This window comes from Lutra lutra, chromosome X (assembly GCF_902655055.1).
Source record: "Lutra lutra chromosome X, mLutLut1.2, whole genome shotgun sequence".
Lineage (NCBI taxonomy): Eukaryota > Metazoa > Chordata > Mammalia > Carnivora > Mustelidae > Lutra > Lutra lutra.
In genome coordinates, this window is record NC_062296.1 from 52482874 (window position 1) to 52503097 (window position 20224).

At 38.2% G+C, this 20224-nt stretch overlaps 1 protein-coding gene across 4 annotated transcripts in view; it reads left to right on the top strand.

Annotated features, from left to right (window-relative positions):
• OPHN1 (oligophrenin 1) overlaps positions 1–20224 on the top strand; it is a 559535-nt gene that overhangs the window by 482446 nt on the left and 56865 nt on the right. For all 4 annotated transcript variants that reach the window (XM_047715714.1, XM_047715717.1, XM_047715716.1 and 1 more), the window contains exon 21: positions 7537–7863. In XM_047715714.1, coding sequence (XP_047571670.1) covers positions 7537–7863 — 327 coding nt within the window. The remainder of the gene's footprint in view (positions 1–7536; positions 7864–20224) is intronic.

Here is a 20224-nt window from a genome sequence, read left to right on the forward strand (position 1 = left end):
TTTAAGGCCTTTATTTCCTTGTTGATCTTTTGCTTGGATGATCTGTCCATTTCAGTGAGGGGAGTGTTAATCTCACCTACTATTATTGTATTATTGTCAATGTGTTTCTTTGATTTTGTTATTAATTGGTTTATATAGTTGGTTGCTCCCATGTTAGGGGCATGGATATTTAAAATTGTTAGATCTTCTTGCTGGACAGACCCTTTGAGTATGATGTAGTGTCCTTCCTCATCTCTTATTATAGTCTTTGGCTTAAAATCTAATTGATCTGATACAAGGATTGCCACCCCAGCTTTCTTTTGATGTCCATTAGCATGGTAAATTACTTTCCACCCTCTCACTTTAAATCTGGAGGTGTCCTCGGGTCTAAAATGAGTTTCTTGTAGACAGCACATTGATTTTTCTTTTTTTTCCATTCTGATACCCTGTGTCTTAGAATGGGGCATTTAGCCCATTTATATTCAGGGTAACTATTGAGAGATATGAATTTCATGCCACTGTATTGCCTGTAAGGTGACTATTATTGTATATTGTCTCTGTTCCTTTCTGGTCTACTACTTTTAGGCTCTCTCTTTGCTTAGAGGACCCACTTCAATATTTCCTGTAGAGCTGGTTTGGTGTTTACAAATTCTTTTAGTTTTTGTTTGTCCTGGAAGCTTTTTATCTCTCCCTCTATTTTCAATAGTAGCCTAGCTGGATATAGTATTCTTGGCTGCATGTTTTTCTTGTTTAGTGCTCTGAACATATCATGCCAGTTCTTTCTGGCCTGCCAGGTCTCTGTGGATAAGTACGCTGCCAATCTAATATTTTTACCATTGTATGTTACAGACTTCTTTCCCCAGGCTGCTTTCAGGATTTTTTCTTTGTCACTAAGACTCGTAAATTTTACTATTAGATGATGGGGTGTGTACCTATTCTTATTGATTTTGAGGGGTGTTCTCTGCACCTCCTGGATTTTGATGCTTGTTCCCTTTGCCATTTTAGGGAAATTCTCTACAATAATTCGCTCCAATATACCTTCTGCCCCCCTCTCTTTCTTCTTCTTCTGGAATCCCAATTATTCTAATGTTGTTTCATCTTATGGTATCAGTTATCTCTCGAATTCTCCCCTCGTGGTCTAGTAGTTTTTTGTCTCTCTTTTGTTCAGCTTCTTTATTCTCTGTCATTTGGTCTTCTATATCACTAATTCTCTCTTCTGCCTCACTTATCCTAGCTGTAAGAGCCTCCATTTTTTTATTGCACCTCATTAATGGCTTTTTGATTTCTGCTTGTTTAGATTTTAGTTCTTTTATTTCTCCAGAAAGTGCTTTTATTTCTCCAGACAGGTATTCTCTAATATTTTCCATGCCTTTTTCGAGCCCAGCTAACACCTTGAGAATCGTTATTATGAACTCTAGATCTGACATATTACCAATGTCCATATTGATTTGGTCCCTAGTCTTCGGTACTGCCTCTTGCTCTTTTTCTTTTGTAGTGAGTTTTTCAGTCTTGTCATTTTATCCAAGTAAGAATATATGAAGGAGAGAATAAAATACTAAAAGCGTGGCATATACCCAGTAAAATGTGCTTTATCCAAATAAGAAGAGACCCCAAATCGTGGGGGGAAGAAAGGCGGTAAAAAGAAGTTCAGGAAAAAAATTGAGAAAAGAGAAAAAATATAAAAAATAAAAAATATATATTAGACTGGTGAGTAGAACAGAGTCACCCCCTTAATTTTGGAGCATTTTGGTCTCTTAGAAGAAACTACCTCCCAAAATTTTAAAGAATGAGTATATATATACATATATGTATACATGTATACATATATACATGTATATACATGTATATACATATATGTATACATATACATATACATATACATGTATACATATATGTATATATATACTCATTCTTTAAAATTTTGGGAGGTATATGGGGCGCCTGGGTGGCTCAGTGGGTTAAGCCGCTGCCTTCGGCTCAGGTCATGATCTCAGGGTCCTGGGATTGAGCCCCGCATCGGGCTCTCTGCTCATCAGGAAGCCTGCTTCCCTCTCTCTCTCTCTGCCTGCCTCTCTGTCTACTTGTGATCTCTCTCTGTCAAATAAATAAATAAAATCTTTAAAAAAAAATTTTGGGAGGTATATGTATATATGTATATATACACACACATACATATACATATGTATATATACACACACACACACATACACACACACATGAAGGGTAAACACGATGAAGAGATGGAATATGACTATAAAGATGAAATTTTTAAAAAAAATTTTCTAAAAAATGAGTTGTTAAGATAAGTTGGTTGGGAGAATAAAGAAAAAGAAAGTGGAGAGAATTTGCTCAGGCTGGAGACTAGAGCAAAGCCCTGTGCTACATTTAGGGTACATTTTGATCTATTAGAAGGTGTATCCCAAATTTTTTTAGAAGAAAAATCCCTATGTGTATACAAAAAATAATGTTAGATACAATGAAGTATAAAATATGACTATAATAATGAAGGCTCAAAAAGATTTTTTTCATGAAAGGTATTGTTAAGGTAAACTAGTTAAAAAAGGTAAAAAAGGAAATAGTAAAAGTTAGAAAACTTTTAGCATAAGAAAAAATAAAATGAAAAAAATTAACTTTGCAAGACTAAAGAATCATGGGGAGAAAGCCATGAATTCCATGCTTTGCCTTCTCCTCCTCTCGGATTCTGTTGTTCACCTTGGTAAGTGAACTTGGTCTTGGCTGGATTTCTTGCTGATCTTCTGGGGCCTGTTGTAGCGATTCTCAAGTGTCTTTGTCTGAGTCTGAATTGCACCGCCCCTACCAGGGGCCAGGCTAAGTAATCTGCTGGGGTTCACTTTCGGGAGTTTTTGTTCCATGAACAATTTCTGTAGTGTTCTGGAAGACGGGAATGAAAATGGTGGCCTCCCAATCTCTGGCCTGAAGGAGCTGAGAGCTCAGGGCCCCACTCCTTAGTGCGCCCTCCAAGAAAAGCACTCAATCACTCCCATCTCCCTGGCCACCGGCCATGCTCCGAGCTCACCTGGCCTGTGACCAAGCGTCTCTGTCTCTGGCACACAGCCCTGTCTGGTGTCTCCAAACCCAGCAGAACCCTGCACTCGTCCAGAGGGGGTCTCCCTGGATCTTGTGGGATCTCTGCTCAAAGAGCAGTGGTCTGACTGTGCGATGGATCACAGTTTAAGGTAACCCCCCAGTTGAGAGCTCACTCCTTGGCTCTGTCTCTGTAGCCGGCTTCCCCCCTCTAATACCTGCGAGCTCTGTGACACTCAGACTCTGCCAATCGTTCTGTGAACCCGTGGGACCTGAGACCATGCTGTTCCTGTGTGGGTTTCACCCCGGCTTAGCCTCTGGAGCGATGTCCCTCAGTGGAGCTTACTTTTAAAAGTTCTGATTTTGTGCTCCATTGCTCCACCACTTGCCAGGAGCCAGCCCTTCCCCCCGTGGTCTATCTTCTCATCACTTTGGATTCACTTCTCCAGAGGTCCTACCTTTGAGAAAGTGGTCGATTTTCTGTTTCTAGAATTGCTGCTCTTCTTCTCTTCGCTCTCCTGTTGGATTTGTAGGTGTTCGGAATCGTTTGATAAAATATCTAGCTGATCTCCTGCTACCTGATGTCACCTCAGCCTGCTACTCCTCTGCCATCTTCCAATTATCCCAATTAGGTGATTTTGAGGCTCTGATCACATTTTTTAGTATTTTAAATTAAAAATTTTATTTTATATTTTATATGTTTTTTAAAAATTTTATATTTTTAAAATATTTTTATATTTTTATTTTATTTTTTGTGTCCCAAGATTCTGTTTATGTACCACAGCCAGTGCTCCATGCAATTCATGCCTTACTTAATACTCACCGCCAGGGTCACCCATCCCCGCCCCCTGCCCTCTAAAATCCTGTTTGTTTCTCGGAGTCCACAGTCTCTTATGGTTGGTCTCCCGCTCCAATTTCCCCCACTTCACTTTTCCTTCTCCTAATGCCCTCTGTCTTATTCCTTATGTTTCACAAGTAAGTGAAACTGTATGATAATTGACTTTCTCTGCTTGACTTACTTCACTCAGCATAATCGTGGGTGAACCATGATCTTTCACTCCTCCAAATTGTTCTGTCTGAAATTCACTTTCCTACTTTTCTACCTATTGCATTACTTCAAGGCCCAGCTCAAATGTTACCTCTTTTACAAGATCTTCTTCAGCCCTTCCAGACAGAATTAGCAGGTCCTCCTCATAGCACTTATTTGCATGATTCTACTTGTATTATAGTAACTGTTATTTTTTTCCTGCTGCACTAGTATGTTACATCTTGAAGATTCTTCCTACCACTTACCCACACATAGAAGAGAGGCCCCCCATTGGCTACTTGCCTATTTGCGAGGCCTCCCTGTTAGTCCTGATCCATTCCCAGTTTTCTGCAGTTTCTGAAGCTGTTCTATGTGTTTTCCTGTGGAAATTGATGGCTGGTTAAAGAAAGAGAATGATGCTAAATTCTTGTTATCTATAGTGGAATAAACTCTCTCTTCAAGAAGAGTGGACTCTGGAAACAGACTTCAGACTTTGAAACCTGGCTGTGCCGCATTAGTTTTGTGACATTGAGCTTGTCTCAGTCTTAGATTCCTTATCTGTAAAATGAGACTAATAAGAGTTCACTACTTTATAGAGCAGTTTTGAAGATAATGGTGAGATAATATTTGTGAAGCACTTAGAACAGGGCTTGGCGCAGATAAAGTGCTCAAATAATGGTATCTGTTACCATCACCATCACTGTCATTATTATCTTCACCATTTTATCATTTTGTCAATAATAATTCAGCAAAATCCAGAACCTAGAATTAGTTTCCCTTGGCAGAAGGTCTTGTTCAGAGTCCCCATTGCTGCTATCATTCCATTCCCTATTTCCTTGAGTCAGGAAATGATCCTTTCTCATGTGGAAAGTAGTGACCTCTCTGAGACTGTATATGTGGATCATCTTTATGAGATTGGATTTCCCTAAATGTATTGAGATGGTAACAATGCTGTTATGGCCTGTAGGGAACAGCCAACCCCTATGGTGTCTTCTAAAGTAGAGCAGGGATAAAATTTCCTAGGGCCTTTCTACTAGAAGAAAGTATTCGAATAGAGACATGTAACTGAGGTTTTGGGCCTAAAAATATTTAGGCACATGAGAGAAGAAATTCATGTCACTGTTCACTTCATTGTTCTGAGAGGGTAAATGTGGTTAAGGTTACTCCTAAATGCTAGAGCTTTGCAGGTTACCTCAGGCTTAAGGCATGTCTAGTTGCACATGATCTAGTTAACATGGTTCCTTTGTGCTTATGCCCCTACTATTATTTGTGATCCTTTAGTAAATTTTTGCTTGAATGTTCTATTCTTATGGCAATTGTGCTAGAATTAATAAAAGCAGGACTATATACCTACTTTGGTACAGAGTAGGGAAGCTATAGAGGGAATCCTTTTGGCCCTGATCCCTATAACGGTGGCAGCACTGATTGGTGACAGGTTCTCAAGGAGAAGAAAGTTCTCTGGGGGAGAAAGTCTTTGCAACAAATCTTAGCCCTTCCTTCCCACATAAAATCTCTTGCTTCACTGCCCTTGTAGAGCATAATAGCATAAATAATAACTAACAGTTATAGAGTGTTTATTATGTCCCAGGCACTGAAATAACTATACCATCTCATGTAAACCTCACTACAACCTTACTATTATTAATCCCACTTTACTGAGGAGAAAACATGAGGTATAGAGAGATTATGAATTTGCTTAAGGTCCTATAGTTGATAAAAAGCAGAACTGAGATTCAAACCTAGCTATCTGACTCCAAAGCCTGCATTTCTTTTAACATTTTACTATGGAGAGTTTCAAACATAAACCAAAGTTAAAAAAATAAAAGTATAATGTACTCCCCATGTGCCTACCACCCAGCTTCAACATTTACACCCGTATGCCCATTCTTATTTCATCTGTATTCCTACCCATATCCCCAACCAAGACATCATGTATGTCATTTCATCCATAAATTTTTTAGTATATATCTCTAAAAGATAAGGACTTTTTGAAACCAAAATTAAAATACCATCATCATACCTGAAAGAAAACAAAACAAAACAAAACAAACAGTAATTCCCTAAGAGTGCTATCTAGTCAATGTTCAAATTCTCCATATTTTTTAAAAATCAGGATCCAAAAAGATATATATATTACAACTGCTCAACATGTTTCTCAAGTCTCATTTAGCTAACGAGAACCTCTATTTTTAACTACTGCACTCTGATCTAGGTTTTCTATTATGAAGAAATGTGACAGTTTCCTTACAGCAAGAGTTCTCAATCAGGGATTAACACCTTTAAGGGACTCTATGAATCTCTTTAAATTAAAATTAGTTTTTAAAATTTTTCATGTATTTGTGTGGGTTAGTTTGGCTGTTATTAAAGTCTCAAAGCCTTAAGTAAGACTCATAACAATGGTAAAGTAGATACTATTGTCACAGAAAATTGTGGACCACAAAAGCTAAGGGAGGAACATAAAGTGGCTAGTTGGAGGTTTCTTTATGAGGGTGGAGAATGAAGTTAAATTCTGTTGTTTAATTTTAAATTTGAGAGATTTTAATAAATTACTTTTGAGAGAAATAGAAATAGTTAAGGATTGACTGATGTCTCCTAAAAAGATCAGGATTATACTTGGGGACTCTTAAGACCCATCCATCCATCTATCTATGTATCTAGCTGTCTATCATCTATCTATTTATTTATAAATAATCTTGTTTTATTTTTTCAGTGTTCCAAGATTCATTGTTTGTGTACAACACCCAGTACTCCATGCAATACGTGTTCTCCTTAATACCCACCACCTGGCTCCCCCATCCCCTTATCCTTCTCCCCTTTAAAACCCTCAATTTGTTTATCAGAGTCCGCAGTCTCTTATGGTTTGTCTACCCCTCCTATTTCCCCCTTCATTTTTCCCTTCCTTCTCCTAATGTCCTCCATGTTATTCTTTATGCTCCACAAGTAAGTGAAACCCTATTATAATTGACTTTCTCTGCTTGACTTATTTTACTCGGCATAATCTCCTCCAGTCCCATCCATGTTGATAAAAAAGTTGGGTATTCATCCTTTCTGATGGCTGAGTCATATTCCATTGTATATATGGACCACATCTTCTTTATCCATTCATCTGTTAAAGGACATCTTGGCTCTTTCCACAGTTTAGCAATTGTGGCCATTGCTGCTATGAACATTGGGGTACATATGGCCCTTCTTCTCGCTAAATTACATATCCCTTTGAATAAAGCATCTTGGTATATTATGGTTTTCCTAAGTTGTGGTGAAAATCAAACTCTCATCTTGTACTGAATTCCCTATTTGATGGGATCTGTGACTCCACATGGGTTGGGGTTGGTAGAGACTGATTTTGCAAGTTATCAGTGATTTGTTCCACAATAATAGCTCCATTGAGTATGTGTAAAATTTTTCAATATTATATGTGCATTTATAAAAATGAAATGGTAATAAAGTTAGCATTAATCTTCCCTCTTTGCACCACCTTTTCCTAGATGAAATCCAACATCAAACACCCAATGGTATTATCACCAGCAGTATAGAACCCCCGAGGCTACCACAATACCCCAAATTGCCTATTCAGAGGAGTGGGGAAGCTGACACTGGGAGGAAGTCTCCAAGCAACTGGCCTGTTTCAGATGGCAAGTTGGAGTCCTGTCCTGAAGTGGATGTGGGGAAGCTCGTGTCTAGGCTGCAGGATGGTGGGACCAAGGCCATACCAAAGTCCACCAATGGACCTGTGCCAGGCTCTGTGCCCACAAAAGTCCCCTCTTTCCACATAAAGAGACCAGCTCCTCGGCCCCTGGCTCACCACAAGGAGGGTAAGTGCTTGGGAATTCCATTGGAATCAGAATTGAAACCAGCTATTTTGCATCTTAAGATCTTTCTGAGGTTGGAGATAATTAAATAGGAATCTAGTTCCAATTTACTGTCACTAATATTGGAATTGTGGGTAAGAACATAAAAACCATTCACAATAATCACTAGAGTGTAAAGCTAATGAGGGTGGAGATTTGGGACCTGCTTTATTTACCTCTTTATCCCAAGTACTTAGAACAATGTTTGACTGTCACAAGGTAAGCCCTAATTGTTCGTAAAATAAATTGATAATAATATTTTTATCAATGTTATTATTGCTGCTATTGCCATTGAATATCTACTGTGTCCCTGACACTGTACTAGATATTGACAAATTATTTCTGATCCTCAAAACCTTACTGTGAAGAATACATTACTCTTTTTCTTTCCTACTAGAAAACTGAGGATCCTAGAGCTAAGTGACTTGCCAAAGGTTCACAGTTACTAACTGACAGAGCTGGAATCTCAGTATTACCAAGTGTGGCAGGTACCAAAACCTGTGTTATTTCCAATAATTCAGAACTATCAATTCATATAAGAAGCTCTGAAATGAATGAACTGGTGGTTTCTCATTCTCACTTTTCAGATTAGTCAAAATAGGGACAAACGGGCACAACTTTTGCAAAACTCTGGACTTTCTAAATTACAAATCCAAGATGTGGCTGACTTTGGTAAATTTAATTGAAGACTCATGTTTGGAGGTTGGGACTAATCCAGAGGGTATCTGGAGGGTGGTACATAATTCTATGAAGATAATATGATATAATGGACAGAATATAGACTTTGATATCACAAAAGCTCAGACCCAAATTGTGACTCTTTTACTTTCTAGCTAGATGACCTTCTAAAAATGTGCCTTGATTTTTATCCTGTCTTGTTCCAGAAAGGATTTAAGGCTTTCACAATATAGAAAATATAAGAACTTAAAAATAGTAAGAATAATTTATTCAACAAGTATTTATCGAGTACTTGCTGTTTGTCTAGCCCCATTCTAGGTATTGAGGACATAAGAATGAATAAGACATACAAGGTCCCTATTATCTTGAGACTTATATCGGGACTTAGCAAACTATGATCTTAACTGAAAAATATCAAAAGAAAAATAATATATCATGACACATGAAAATTATTATGAAATTCAAATTTCTGTGCCCATCAACAGAAGCAAACCACTTCATTTACATATTGTGTAAAGCTACTTTCACACTAAAACAGCAGAATTAAGTAGTAGCAACAGAGATCTTATTGCCTACAAGCCCTAAAATATTAACTATTTGATACTTTACAGAAAATGTTTGCTGACTTCTGCCTTAGATTCTAGAGAGTGCAGGTGAGAAAAAATGAAGCCAAGAGAGGGAGAAAAAAGGTAGGATAGTAGGGATATGGAAAGAATGAAGTTAATACACAAAATGTTTGCTGTGAAGCCTTACACACTTAGCAGAACAGTGTCACAGATTTGGCTCCAAACTTCCTAGAAAAAATGAAAAGAGAAAGAACTTAATAGTCATATAAATCCATGGTCTTAAGGTAATAATAAGCAAGTTGTCCAAAAAAAAAAAAAAAACACAACTCATCCATTTTTGAAGCCAGAGAATACTTCTAAGAAGCATTTTATCTCAAGGTTTGTTGCATTATGGGCTGATGACATTGTCTCCGGTCACAATTCAGTAAAATCTATTCTATGGGAGTCTGATAAGATTTCCACTAAGTAACTGACTAGGAATTCTTTGGCTTGACCCAGTGATGCATCTGTCTGTATGATTAATAGTTATTTAAGATCTGTGCACCTTGGTTTCTATATCTGTAAATAGGATTAATAGCTCATCCCACAGAACTATTGCTAAGGTTAAAAGAAATAACAAAATATCTGCCATATAACCAATATTCAAAATATGTTATTAATTCCCTTTCTCTGTCCTTCCTCTTCCTAAGATTTTTCTATTCGGGAAAATAGCCAACTAAAACCGGACTTCTGTGTATACACAGTTTCAAATTAAAGGTCATGTGTTGACCTTCACATCAATTTGTTAGGGAGTTGGGTAACTCAAATTATATTCATCACAGTGAAGTTTGTCTTGCCTGCTGCCAAGCCTTGAGGTCAGCTAGATCCTAGAAGTTTAGCACACACAGTAATTTAGCCCTCTTTCCATCATCTACTGCGAAGTTAAATTCCAGATGCATTCCCCCTTCTCCTTTCTCCACAGTCCTGCTCCAGACTTCTGGCAGCAAGTAACAGTTTCAGTTAATGTAAGTACTGATCTTACTGTCCAGTATCAGCCAGAATATCTAAATTTGGGCCACATCATTGCCTGGTTTTGCTTTCTATCTTAAATAAGTCAGCAACAGTCTAGTGTGATGCAGTTTTTCTCAAGGCGCCATGCCTCCAGCCTTAGCTACAGAAGACAGAACTGAGGTAGTGGTTCTGGCCTTGGTGGAAAATCAGCCAAACTTCTGCCTCCTTTTTTTTCAAGATTTTATTTAAATTCTAGTTAGTTAACATACAGTGTAACATTCATTTTTGGAGTAGCATTTAGTGATTCATCATTCACATATAATACCTAGTGCTCATCACAAGTGCCCTCCATAATATCCATTACACATTTAGCCCATACCCCCCACACACCTGCCCTGCAGCAACCATAGTTGAGAGTCTCTTTTATGGTTTGCCTCTCTCTTTGTTTCCCCCTATGTTCATCTGCCTTGTTTCTTAAATTCCACATATGACTGAAATCATATGGTACTTGTCTTTCTCTGATTTATTTCACTTAGGCTAATATGCTCTAGATCTATCCACATCATTGAAATGGCAGGGTTTCAGTTTTTTTGATAACTGAGTAATATTCCATTGTGTATATATATACCATGACTTCTTTATCCATTCATCAGTCAATGGACATTTGTGATCTTTCCATAATTTGGCAACTATTTATAATGGTGCTATAACAATCAGTACCCTAGAGGAGAACACAGGTAGAAACCTCTTGGACATTGGCCATAGCAACTTCTTACTAGATAAGTCTCTGTAGTTGCCTCTTTGAAGTTTGCTCACTTCTCACCTCTTTCTCCCTCCCTTCCTCCCCATTTTGGCTGTCACTCCACTGACAGATTCCAGGCATCAGAACAGATATCAGTTAAGAAAATGCTATAAACAGCTCTGTCCTGACATATAACTGGTAGTTGTTAGCTCCAAGTGCTGGCCAGCAGCCTGAATGACAGTCAGAGGGAAGGAACTGCCACCTGAGCTGACCCACTCTACACCTTCTAGTTGTCACTCCATTTCAGCTCTTTTGTTCAGAGCTTTACCTACATGTCAAGAGCCAGTGCAAGGCCTCATTGCTTTAGTGATCCAACTGTGCCACTGTCTTATCTTACATCTCTATCCCTTGTATCAGTCCAACATTTGAGTGGACTTGATATTCTTTACATTTTTCCTCAGCAATTAAAAATAGCAAACACAAGCCGTGTGTTAAATTACATTGTTCTATGGCAGTCGGCTTAAAATAAAATCAAAATTGTTTGCTGTTATAATTTTGTCAAGGACTTTTTTCTGTTCCAGACGTAGAACTGGATACTTTCTCTTTTTCTATTATATCTAATTATGAGAAACCTATGAGATAGTTTCTTTTCTCTTCATTTCACATTTATTTTTCCATTAAGGAAAAACTGAGGCTTAGAGAAGTGAAACAACTTTCCAGAGTCACTGACGTTGTAAGATAGGGAGACAGAGCTTGAACTTTGGCTTCTTGAGTATCACATTTTTATTTCTTAAACAGCTTTAGCTATCTTCTCCTTTATATTTTCTAAGAAGCATTAGCTGTTAAGAGAGAAAAATTATACAAGCCAATATCCTGTCCTCTCTTGATATCACTGCTTCTAACCAGGCTTGGCTTTGAAGAGGACTTTTCTCTAGTTTCTACAAAGGGACTTAGGACTTTCCTTTTGAGAATAAGGTGGGGAAGATATCTACTTACCTGCATTTGTTCATTTATTCAGGCATAGTGCTATGCAATGGGAGAGAAAGAGATGAAAGGCCATGCATGGTCTCTGCCCTCCAGAGGTTCATGGCGAGGCTGACATGTAAGCAACCAGTCCCAATCCAGTATGACCCATGTTCTGATGGGGGTGAGAATAAATTCCTGTTGGAGTATGGGGCAGGGAGCCCTTCACTCTGCCTTTGGTTCTGAGATAAAAGTGAAGGATATAACTACACTGGAAACCTATAATATATGTGCTTAGGAGCACTTCTTAGCTCATTCTTCTGCCTTGACTAGAGAGAAAAGACTTCATTCTGATGGTGTCATTCTGATGGTGTGTTCTAGGATTTGGAGAAAGCATGCTTGTAAGGCCTTGCTCAGCCACAGGGCCATTAATTCTCCACTATGGTAACTATTTCAATGAGTAGCATTTGCATCTGCTCCAGAGGTAGTAGAAACAGACTTGTTCTTGAAATACTTGGCTGTGCTGGCCATTATTCACTTTTGGTTGTTTGGATTCATTATGCTTTAAAATCTGCTGCATTTGGTTTTAATTCTCTGCCTTTCCTAGAGCCTAACTCCCAAGTGATCCAAAAGAGTAATTAGTGGCTACAGGAGTAGAGAGGCTTTCAGGTGAGCATGGCAGAATTTCCTAGAAAGTAAGAGTTGATTCTAGAAAATTGGAAGAATGTACAAGTAGAAAGAACCACTCCTTATCATGCTGTTGGGTTGGGTGTAGATGAATATAAGAAAAGATCGGAGAAAGTTGCTTAAAGTGATTTCTTAGTACCTCATGAGGTACTAAGAAATCAATAAGTGCTAAGATTGGCTATGGTCATTTTACAGAGAAAGGGGAGGGAGAGAAGAGTTTGGGCTGGAGAGGGAGGTCAAATTTGTAGTAAAAGTCATGTTGTGGACCAAATTGAAAAGGAAATTAAGGGGATGTACAGTTTGGTAGAGAGATCACAGGCTCAGAAGGCTTAGTGAAGTCTCAGATTTGACAGGCTTCAGAGTTTCCCAGATATGGTTTTGAATCCTAGCTCTGCCTCAGAGGTGTGGGACCTTTGGCAAGCCACAACCTCTCTAAGTCTTAGTATTATTTATAAAATGGAGATAATAATTATGGCCATGAGATTATTGCAACAGTGGAATAAGGTATCCATTTGCTTGGCACATAATGAGTACTCAGTAAGTGGTAGCAGTTGTTTTGCTTTTACAGGAAGCTAAATACTAGCTACATAATCTTAGGTAAACTTAACTTCTTTCAGCCAATTTTATTAACTGTAAATGGGGACAATGGCTACATTGTAGGAAACATTTTTGTGGGTATAAATTAAGATTAGGTATAGAAAACATTTATACAGTAATACAATAGAAGTTCAAAAAGTGATGTTACTGGATGGGTAACAACCTCTCAGGAAATGGCAGCCATAGAAGATGGTACATGTTTACTCTTTTGTATTTAGGAGCCTATGAGAAGCCTCAAGCCTCAAGCATAGATGTCATCAAAGAGCTCAGAGCTACTCTTTCCACCCTTGAACTTTTTCTGACCTTGCCAAACACTGAGAAAGAGGAGGACCATTGTTGAAGGGAAGGGGCAAGGAAGGATTTTTAGCCATCCCTCAAGGTCCACTTCAAGTCCTATTCTTTCCATGAAGCCTTCTGCTCCAGGGAACTCTACCTTACCTCATTTCTTCTGACATTCAAGTTTGACCCTTTAATGTGGATGCTGAGTTACAGTATTCACACTTATTTCCCAAATGTATGACTTCATTGTCCAATTCTGTTTTAAGCCCCTGGAGGGCAAAGTCTATGTCATATCACTAAGACTGGGCACAAAAGCCCTCAAGAAACACAGCATATTGAAAACCTTTCAATTTAGGTTTCAGAATAGCCCTGAAGTTTGGCCATATCATCTTTGTATGTGTCAAAGATGTCACAAGTGGGAACTTAAAAAAGAAGACCTCTTTATGTTGTCCTTCTATTGGACTGAAGTACATCATTTTTTTTTTACTCAGTATTTATTGAATATCAGTTATGTGCAAAGCAATTTACTTGGGCTTTTAGTGACTACAGAGATGAATTCCACCTGGATCTTGCCATCAGGTTGCTTCCATTATAATAGGGGACATAGAGCCACCAAAACAAAGAGCAATGATTCAAAGTACAAGATGATTAGCACCTTAGGGGTCAGAGAAAAGAATTTGGAGCATCTTAGTCTTGGAGCACTTAAACTAAATCTTAATAGATGATGTAAATTTAGGCATGTGGGAATAGGGTAAAGGGAACCTGGGAAAAATATGATCAATTGTGAAACATGCATATGGAACAACAAATAATACTGTTTGTGTGGACTGTAGGATATGTGAAGAGAAATAGTGGAAAGGTAAATCACAAAGATCAGTTGAAGTCAAGTGGAAGAGGAGAGTGGCTTCCAGGTTAAAAATGATTGAGTTTATTCTGCAGGCAACAGGGAACTATGTAGTCTAAATCTAAATCTATCTATCTATGAAGAGATTTTCTTCATTCTGGTTAAGTACATGATCAGAACTGGCTTCTAAAGTATGCCAAAACAGCATTTAAAAGTCAGCAGGGAGAGATATAGGTCTATAGACTTATATCATGAACCCATTGATCTATGAAACAGTCCAAGTCCACATTTCACAGGTATTGATGTGATCTTGTCAAGGTCATGCAGCAAGTTAGTTTTAGTATTAAAACTGGAATCTAGCTCTCTTGACTCCCAGTTACATTACTCTTCCACCTCTGCCTCCTCATTGTGGTTTTACTGTGGCAAATTAGAGTTAAGAGAGAATAACACTGGAGTCTTTCAACCAAGAAACCCCTTTGCTATGACTTCAAAGTTTGACTTGTAATGAATCATCAGTAAAGAGACTAATGTTTGTTTTCTAAGGCCTTGGTTTGATGTCCATTTGGATTTGGCTGTAAGTTGGAAAGAAATGGGATTCATATTTAAGGAGGCATCATCTGGTTCTCTTATCAAGAAGAGCAATCACACTAAGATGGACCCAGGTTTGGGTAGAAGTGTTTTCTGACTTTGACTACAGCACATACTTCCTGCCCAACACCCCCTCCACTATCCAGTTGAAATGGAACAACATTATCAGCTCTGATCATTTTGATCTGCAGTGACAAAATTAGTGTCATGTGACCTGGTGGTTCCTAACTCTGGCTACACATAGCATCACCTGGGGAACTTTTTTGTTTTTTATGGTTATTTATTTATTTATTTATTTATTTATTTTAGAGAAAGAGGGTGCAGGGGAGGTGGGGCAGAGGGAGAGAGTACCTCATGCAGACTACATGCCCAGTGCAGAGTCCGATAGAGGGCTTGATCTCACAACCTAGAGATCACATACTGAGCTGAAACCAAGAGTTAGATGCTCAACCAACTGCATCACCCAGGCATTCCACCTGAGGAGCTTTTAAACATATCCATACCCAGGTCATTACCCTAATCAATTAAACTAGGATCTCTGGGGATTGGGTCCAGATACTATATGATTGTAATGTTCCCAATGTATAGCCAAGGTTGAAAACCACTGGTACTTAGGACTACATGGACTTCAGAAATCAGATGTATCTGAATCTATTGCCAATTACCTATGAGGTTACTTCTTTTTTTTAAATTTATTTTCAGCGTAACAGTATTCATTGTTTTTGCACGACACCCAGTGCTCCATGCAATCTGTGCCCTCTCTAATACCCACCACCTGGTTCCCCCAACCTCCCACCCCCCCCACCCCTTCAAAACCCTCAGATTGTTTTTCAGAGTCCATAGTCTCTCATGGTTCACCTCCCCTTCCAATTTCCCTCAATTCCCTTCTCCTCTCTAACTCCCCTTGTCCTCCATGCTATTTGTTACACTCCACAAATCAGTGAAACTATATGATAATTGACTCTCTCTGCTTGACTTATTTCACTTATTTCACTCAGCATAATCTCTTCCAGTCCCATCCATGTTGCTACAAAAGTTGGGTATCCTTGGGTATCCTTTCTGATGGAGGCATAATACTCCATAATACTCCATAGTGTATATGGACCACATCTTCCTTATCCATTTGTCCATTGAAGGGCATCTTGGTTTTTTCCACAGTTTGGTGACCGTGGCCATTGCTGCTATAAACATTGGGGTACAGATGGCCCTTCTTTTCACTACATCTGTATCTTTGGGGTAAATACCCAGTAGTGCAATTGCAGGGTCATAGGGAAGCTCTATTTTTAATTTCTTGAGGAATCTCCACACTGTTCTCCAAAGTGGCTGCACCAACTTGCATTCCCACCAACAGTGTATGAGGTTACTTCTTATCTGTGTCTCTGTTTTCACAACTGCAGAATAGGACACTTTCTACTTTGGAAGTTTATGACCCATGTTTAAGGAGAATATATGCATAAAATACTGAGTATAGTATCCCAATATCTAGAACAGAGCAAGTGTTCAAAAAAAGATAGCAAAAATTTTTATCAGTTATATTATCACCATTACTATTATTTTTACCATTTATAATTTTTATATGACCAATAATAACAAAACAGCAGGCACTAGGAAAAACAGCAGATGCAGAAACAAGAGATAGGGCTTTCAACCCTCACTCTATCACTTACCTAACTATGTGACTTGAATCATCTTTCTCAACCTAAGTTTTGTTCTCTATGAAATGAAGAAGATAAGACCCATTGCTTTTTCCCTCCCATGCTTATTGTGAACATCAAATAGTTATCTAGAAGAGTGGTTTGAACAGTATAAAGTGTGTTAGAAAAATCAGATTACTATTATAATTTTGGTCATTTTTTTAGCTCCAGTTCTGTGTACCTAGCCTGGTGCTAGGGGGAATGGCATGTTCAGAAATATAAGATACAGTCTAGATGGGGAGACAGAATTTGTATGTGTATAAACAAATAATTCTTCCATTAGAGGTATTACACTGTATTATCGTTGTCTCTTTTCATATCTGTCTCCCTCACCAGAATGGCTGGCTAGCTGGAGGAATTAAAAAAACCCATAAGGCAATATATAAGTACTTCATGAGTGTTACCTGAAATGTTCAGCAGGGTGAAATCTGAGCTGTTTTGAGGGATGGTTACAGTACAGATAAGACAAGAGAGCTGTGGCATATATCAGGCAGGAAGCAAAGCAGAATCTAACACTTACTTAACCCTACTATATGCTAGGAAGTCTCAACAGGCACATTTAGTCCTTACAATCACCTGATGGTGAGAGGTTATTATACCTACTTTGCAAATGAAGACATCAATGGTCAAAAAGGGGAAATAACTGCTCAGAGTCCACTAGCTTGGAAGCAGCAGCTCAAGACCTCAAAATCAGGTCTACTCAACTCTAAACTTTCAGTATTTTCCACTATACCATACTGGCTCACCTAGAAGTAAGAATCAAGGGCTTGCAGGAAGCCTGGATGGCTCCGTTAGTTAAGCATGTGCCTTTGGCTCAGGTCATGATCCCAGAGTCTTGGAGTGGAGTCCTGAATTGGGCTCTCAGCTCAATGCAGGGTCTGTTTCTCCCTCTGCCTCTGCCCTCTCGCCTGCTTATGTTCTTTGTCTCTCTTGCTCTCTTTCTCAAATAAATAAATAAAATCTTAAAAAAAAAAGAAAGAATCAAGGGCTTGCTTTGACAGGGCAATTAGGAGACCAGTTTGAATAGAGTAGAGCTGGAAGATAAAGTCCAGATTTGCTGCCTGGGATTATAACTTGGGAGCAGCTCATAGAGGGCCTTGAATATATATTAAGGAATTTGAACTTCATCCTATACATTTTATAGCTACTGTATGACGTTTAAGAAGAAAAACAATGTTAAAATACTTAGGGTAAACCTTATAACAATATTACATGGATTAAAGTTATTTTTTTATATTTACCTTAAAACTCTATAGAAGAAAACTTGAAAATATAAAGACATACTAAACAAAAAAAATCAAGAAATAGAAAAATCTACCAACAATATTCTTCTTCTCTATTTTTTAGTTTTTTTTTTAAAGATTTTATTTATTATTTTGACAGACAGATCAGAAGCAGGCAGAGAGGCAGGCAGAGAGAAAGGGAGGAAGCAGGCTCCCTGCTGAGCAGAGAGCCTGATGCTGGGCTCAATCCCAGGACCCTGAGATCATGACCTGAGCCGAAGGCAGAGGCTTTACCACTGAGCCACCCAGGCGCCACTCTATTCTTTAGTTTTTATCTAAATTCCAGTTAGTTAACATACAGTGTAATATTAGTTTCAGGTGAACAATTTGCTGATTCAATACTTAAGACATTCTACTAATCACAAGTGCACTCCTTAATCCCCAACACCTAGTTATCCACCCACTCCCTACCTCCCCTCTGGTAACCATCAGTTTGTTCTCTATAGTTAAGAGTCTGTTTCTTGGTGTGCAACTCACATTTTTTTCCCCATGATCAATTTTTTTTGTTCTTAAATTCCACATATTAGTGAAAGCATGGTATTTGCCTTTCTCTGACAGATTTATTTTGCTTACCATGGTACTCTGTAGCTCCATTCACATCACTGAAAATAGCAAGATTTCATTCTTTATAATGGTCAAGTCATATTCCATTGTGTATATATGTATGAGTATATATAAAGATATATATATATACACACAATATTGAATTCATATGTACACATATATATTCCATTGTGTGTATATATACATAATATATACAATATTCCACTGTGTGTGTATATATATATACATATATATATGTATATATATAAAAAACCCTCTCCTCGTCACAAGTGCACAACCTAATCCCCATCACCTACTTAACATATCTCCCCACCCATCTCTCCTCTGACAGATATCTTTTGGTCTCTGTAAATTAAAAGACTGCTTCCTGTTTTCCTCTTTTTTCTCCTACTCATAATCATTTGTTTTGTTTCTTAAATTCCAGATATGAGTGAAATTATATGGTATTTTTCTTGCTCTGACTGATGTATTTCCCTTAGCATAATACTTTCTATCTCCATTCAAGTACTTGCATATAGCAAGATTTCATTCTTTGTAATAGCTGAGTAATATGCTGCTGTGTGTGGGGGGATGGGTGTGTATATGGGTTTATGATATGTATATATCACCTCTTCTTTATCCATTTATCAGTCAGAAGTGGGCCGTTTCCATATTTTGGCTATTGTAGATAATGTTGCTTATAAACATCAAGGTGCAGGAATCCCTATGAATTAGTATTCTTGTACTGTTACAGTAAATACCTAGCACTGCAATTGCTGGATGATAGTGAAGTTCTATTTTTACCTTTTCTTTTTTTGAATTCTAACAAAATTTCATTTAATTTTTTTATCATCTAATTTTTCCTGTGTTATGTTAGTCACCATAAGTACATCATTAGTTTTTTAAAATTATTTTTATTAACATGTAATGTATTATTTGCTCCAGGGTATTTTTACCTTTTTAATAGCAACCTGCATACTGTTTTCCAGCATGTCTGAACCAGTTTGCATTCCCACCAACAGTGCAAGAGGGTTCCCCTTTCTCCACATCTTCACCAACAACTGCTGTTTCTTGTGTTGTTGATTTAGCTATTCTGACATACGTGAGATGGTATCTCATTGTAGTTTTGATTTCCATTTCCTTGATGAGTGATGTTGAGCATATTTTCATGTGCCTGTTGGCCATCTGGATGTCTTCTTTGGAAAAATGACTATTCATGTCTTCTGCCCATTTTTTTTAAGATTTTTATTTATTTATTTGACAGAGAGAGATCACAAGTAGACGGAGAGGCAGGCAGAGAGAGAGAGAGAGGGAAGCAGGCTCCCCGCTGAGCAGAGAGCCCGATGTGGGCCTCGATCCCAGGACCCTGAGATCATGACCTGAGCTGAAGGCAGCGGCTTAACCCACTGAGCCACCCAGGCGCCCTTCTGCCCATTTTTTAACTGGATTATTTGGTTTGGGGGTGTTGAGTTTTACAAGTTCTTTATACACATTGGATACTAACCCTTAATAGGATATGTCATTTGCTAATATCTTCTCCCATTCTGTAGGTTGCCTTTCAGTTTTGTTGATTGTCTCCTTCACTGTGCAGAAGCATTTTATCTTGATGAAGTCCCCAAATTTATTTTTGCTTTTGCTTCCCTTGCCTCAGGAGACATATCTAGTAAGAAGTTGCTATGGCCAATGTCAAAGGGGTTACTGCTTGTGTTCTCCTCTAGAGTCTTAATGCTTTGCCGTATTAGGTCACTAAGGTCTTTCATCCATTTTGAATGTATTTTTGTGTATGGTGTAAGAAAGTCATCCGCTTTCGCCCTTTTGCATGTTGCTCTCCACTTCTCCCAACACCAGTTGTTGAGGAGACTGTCTTTTTC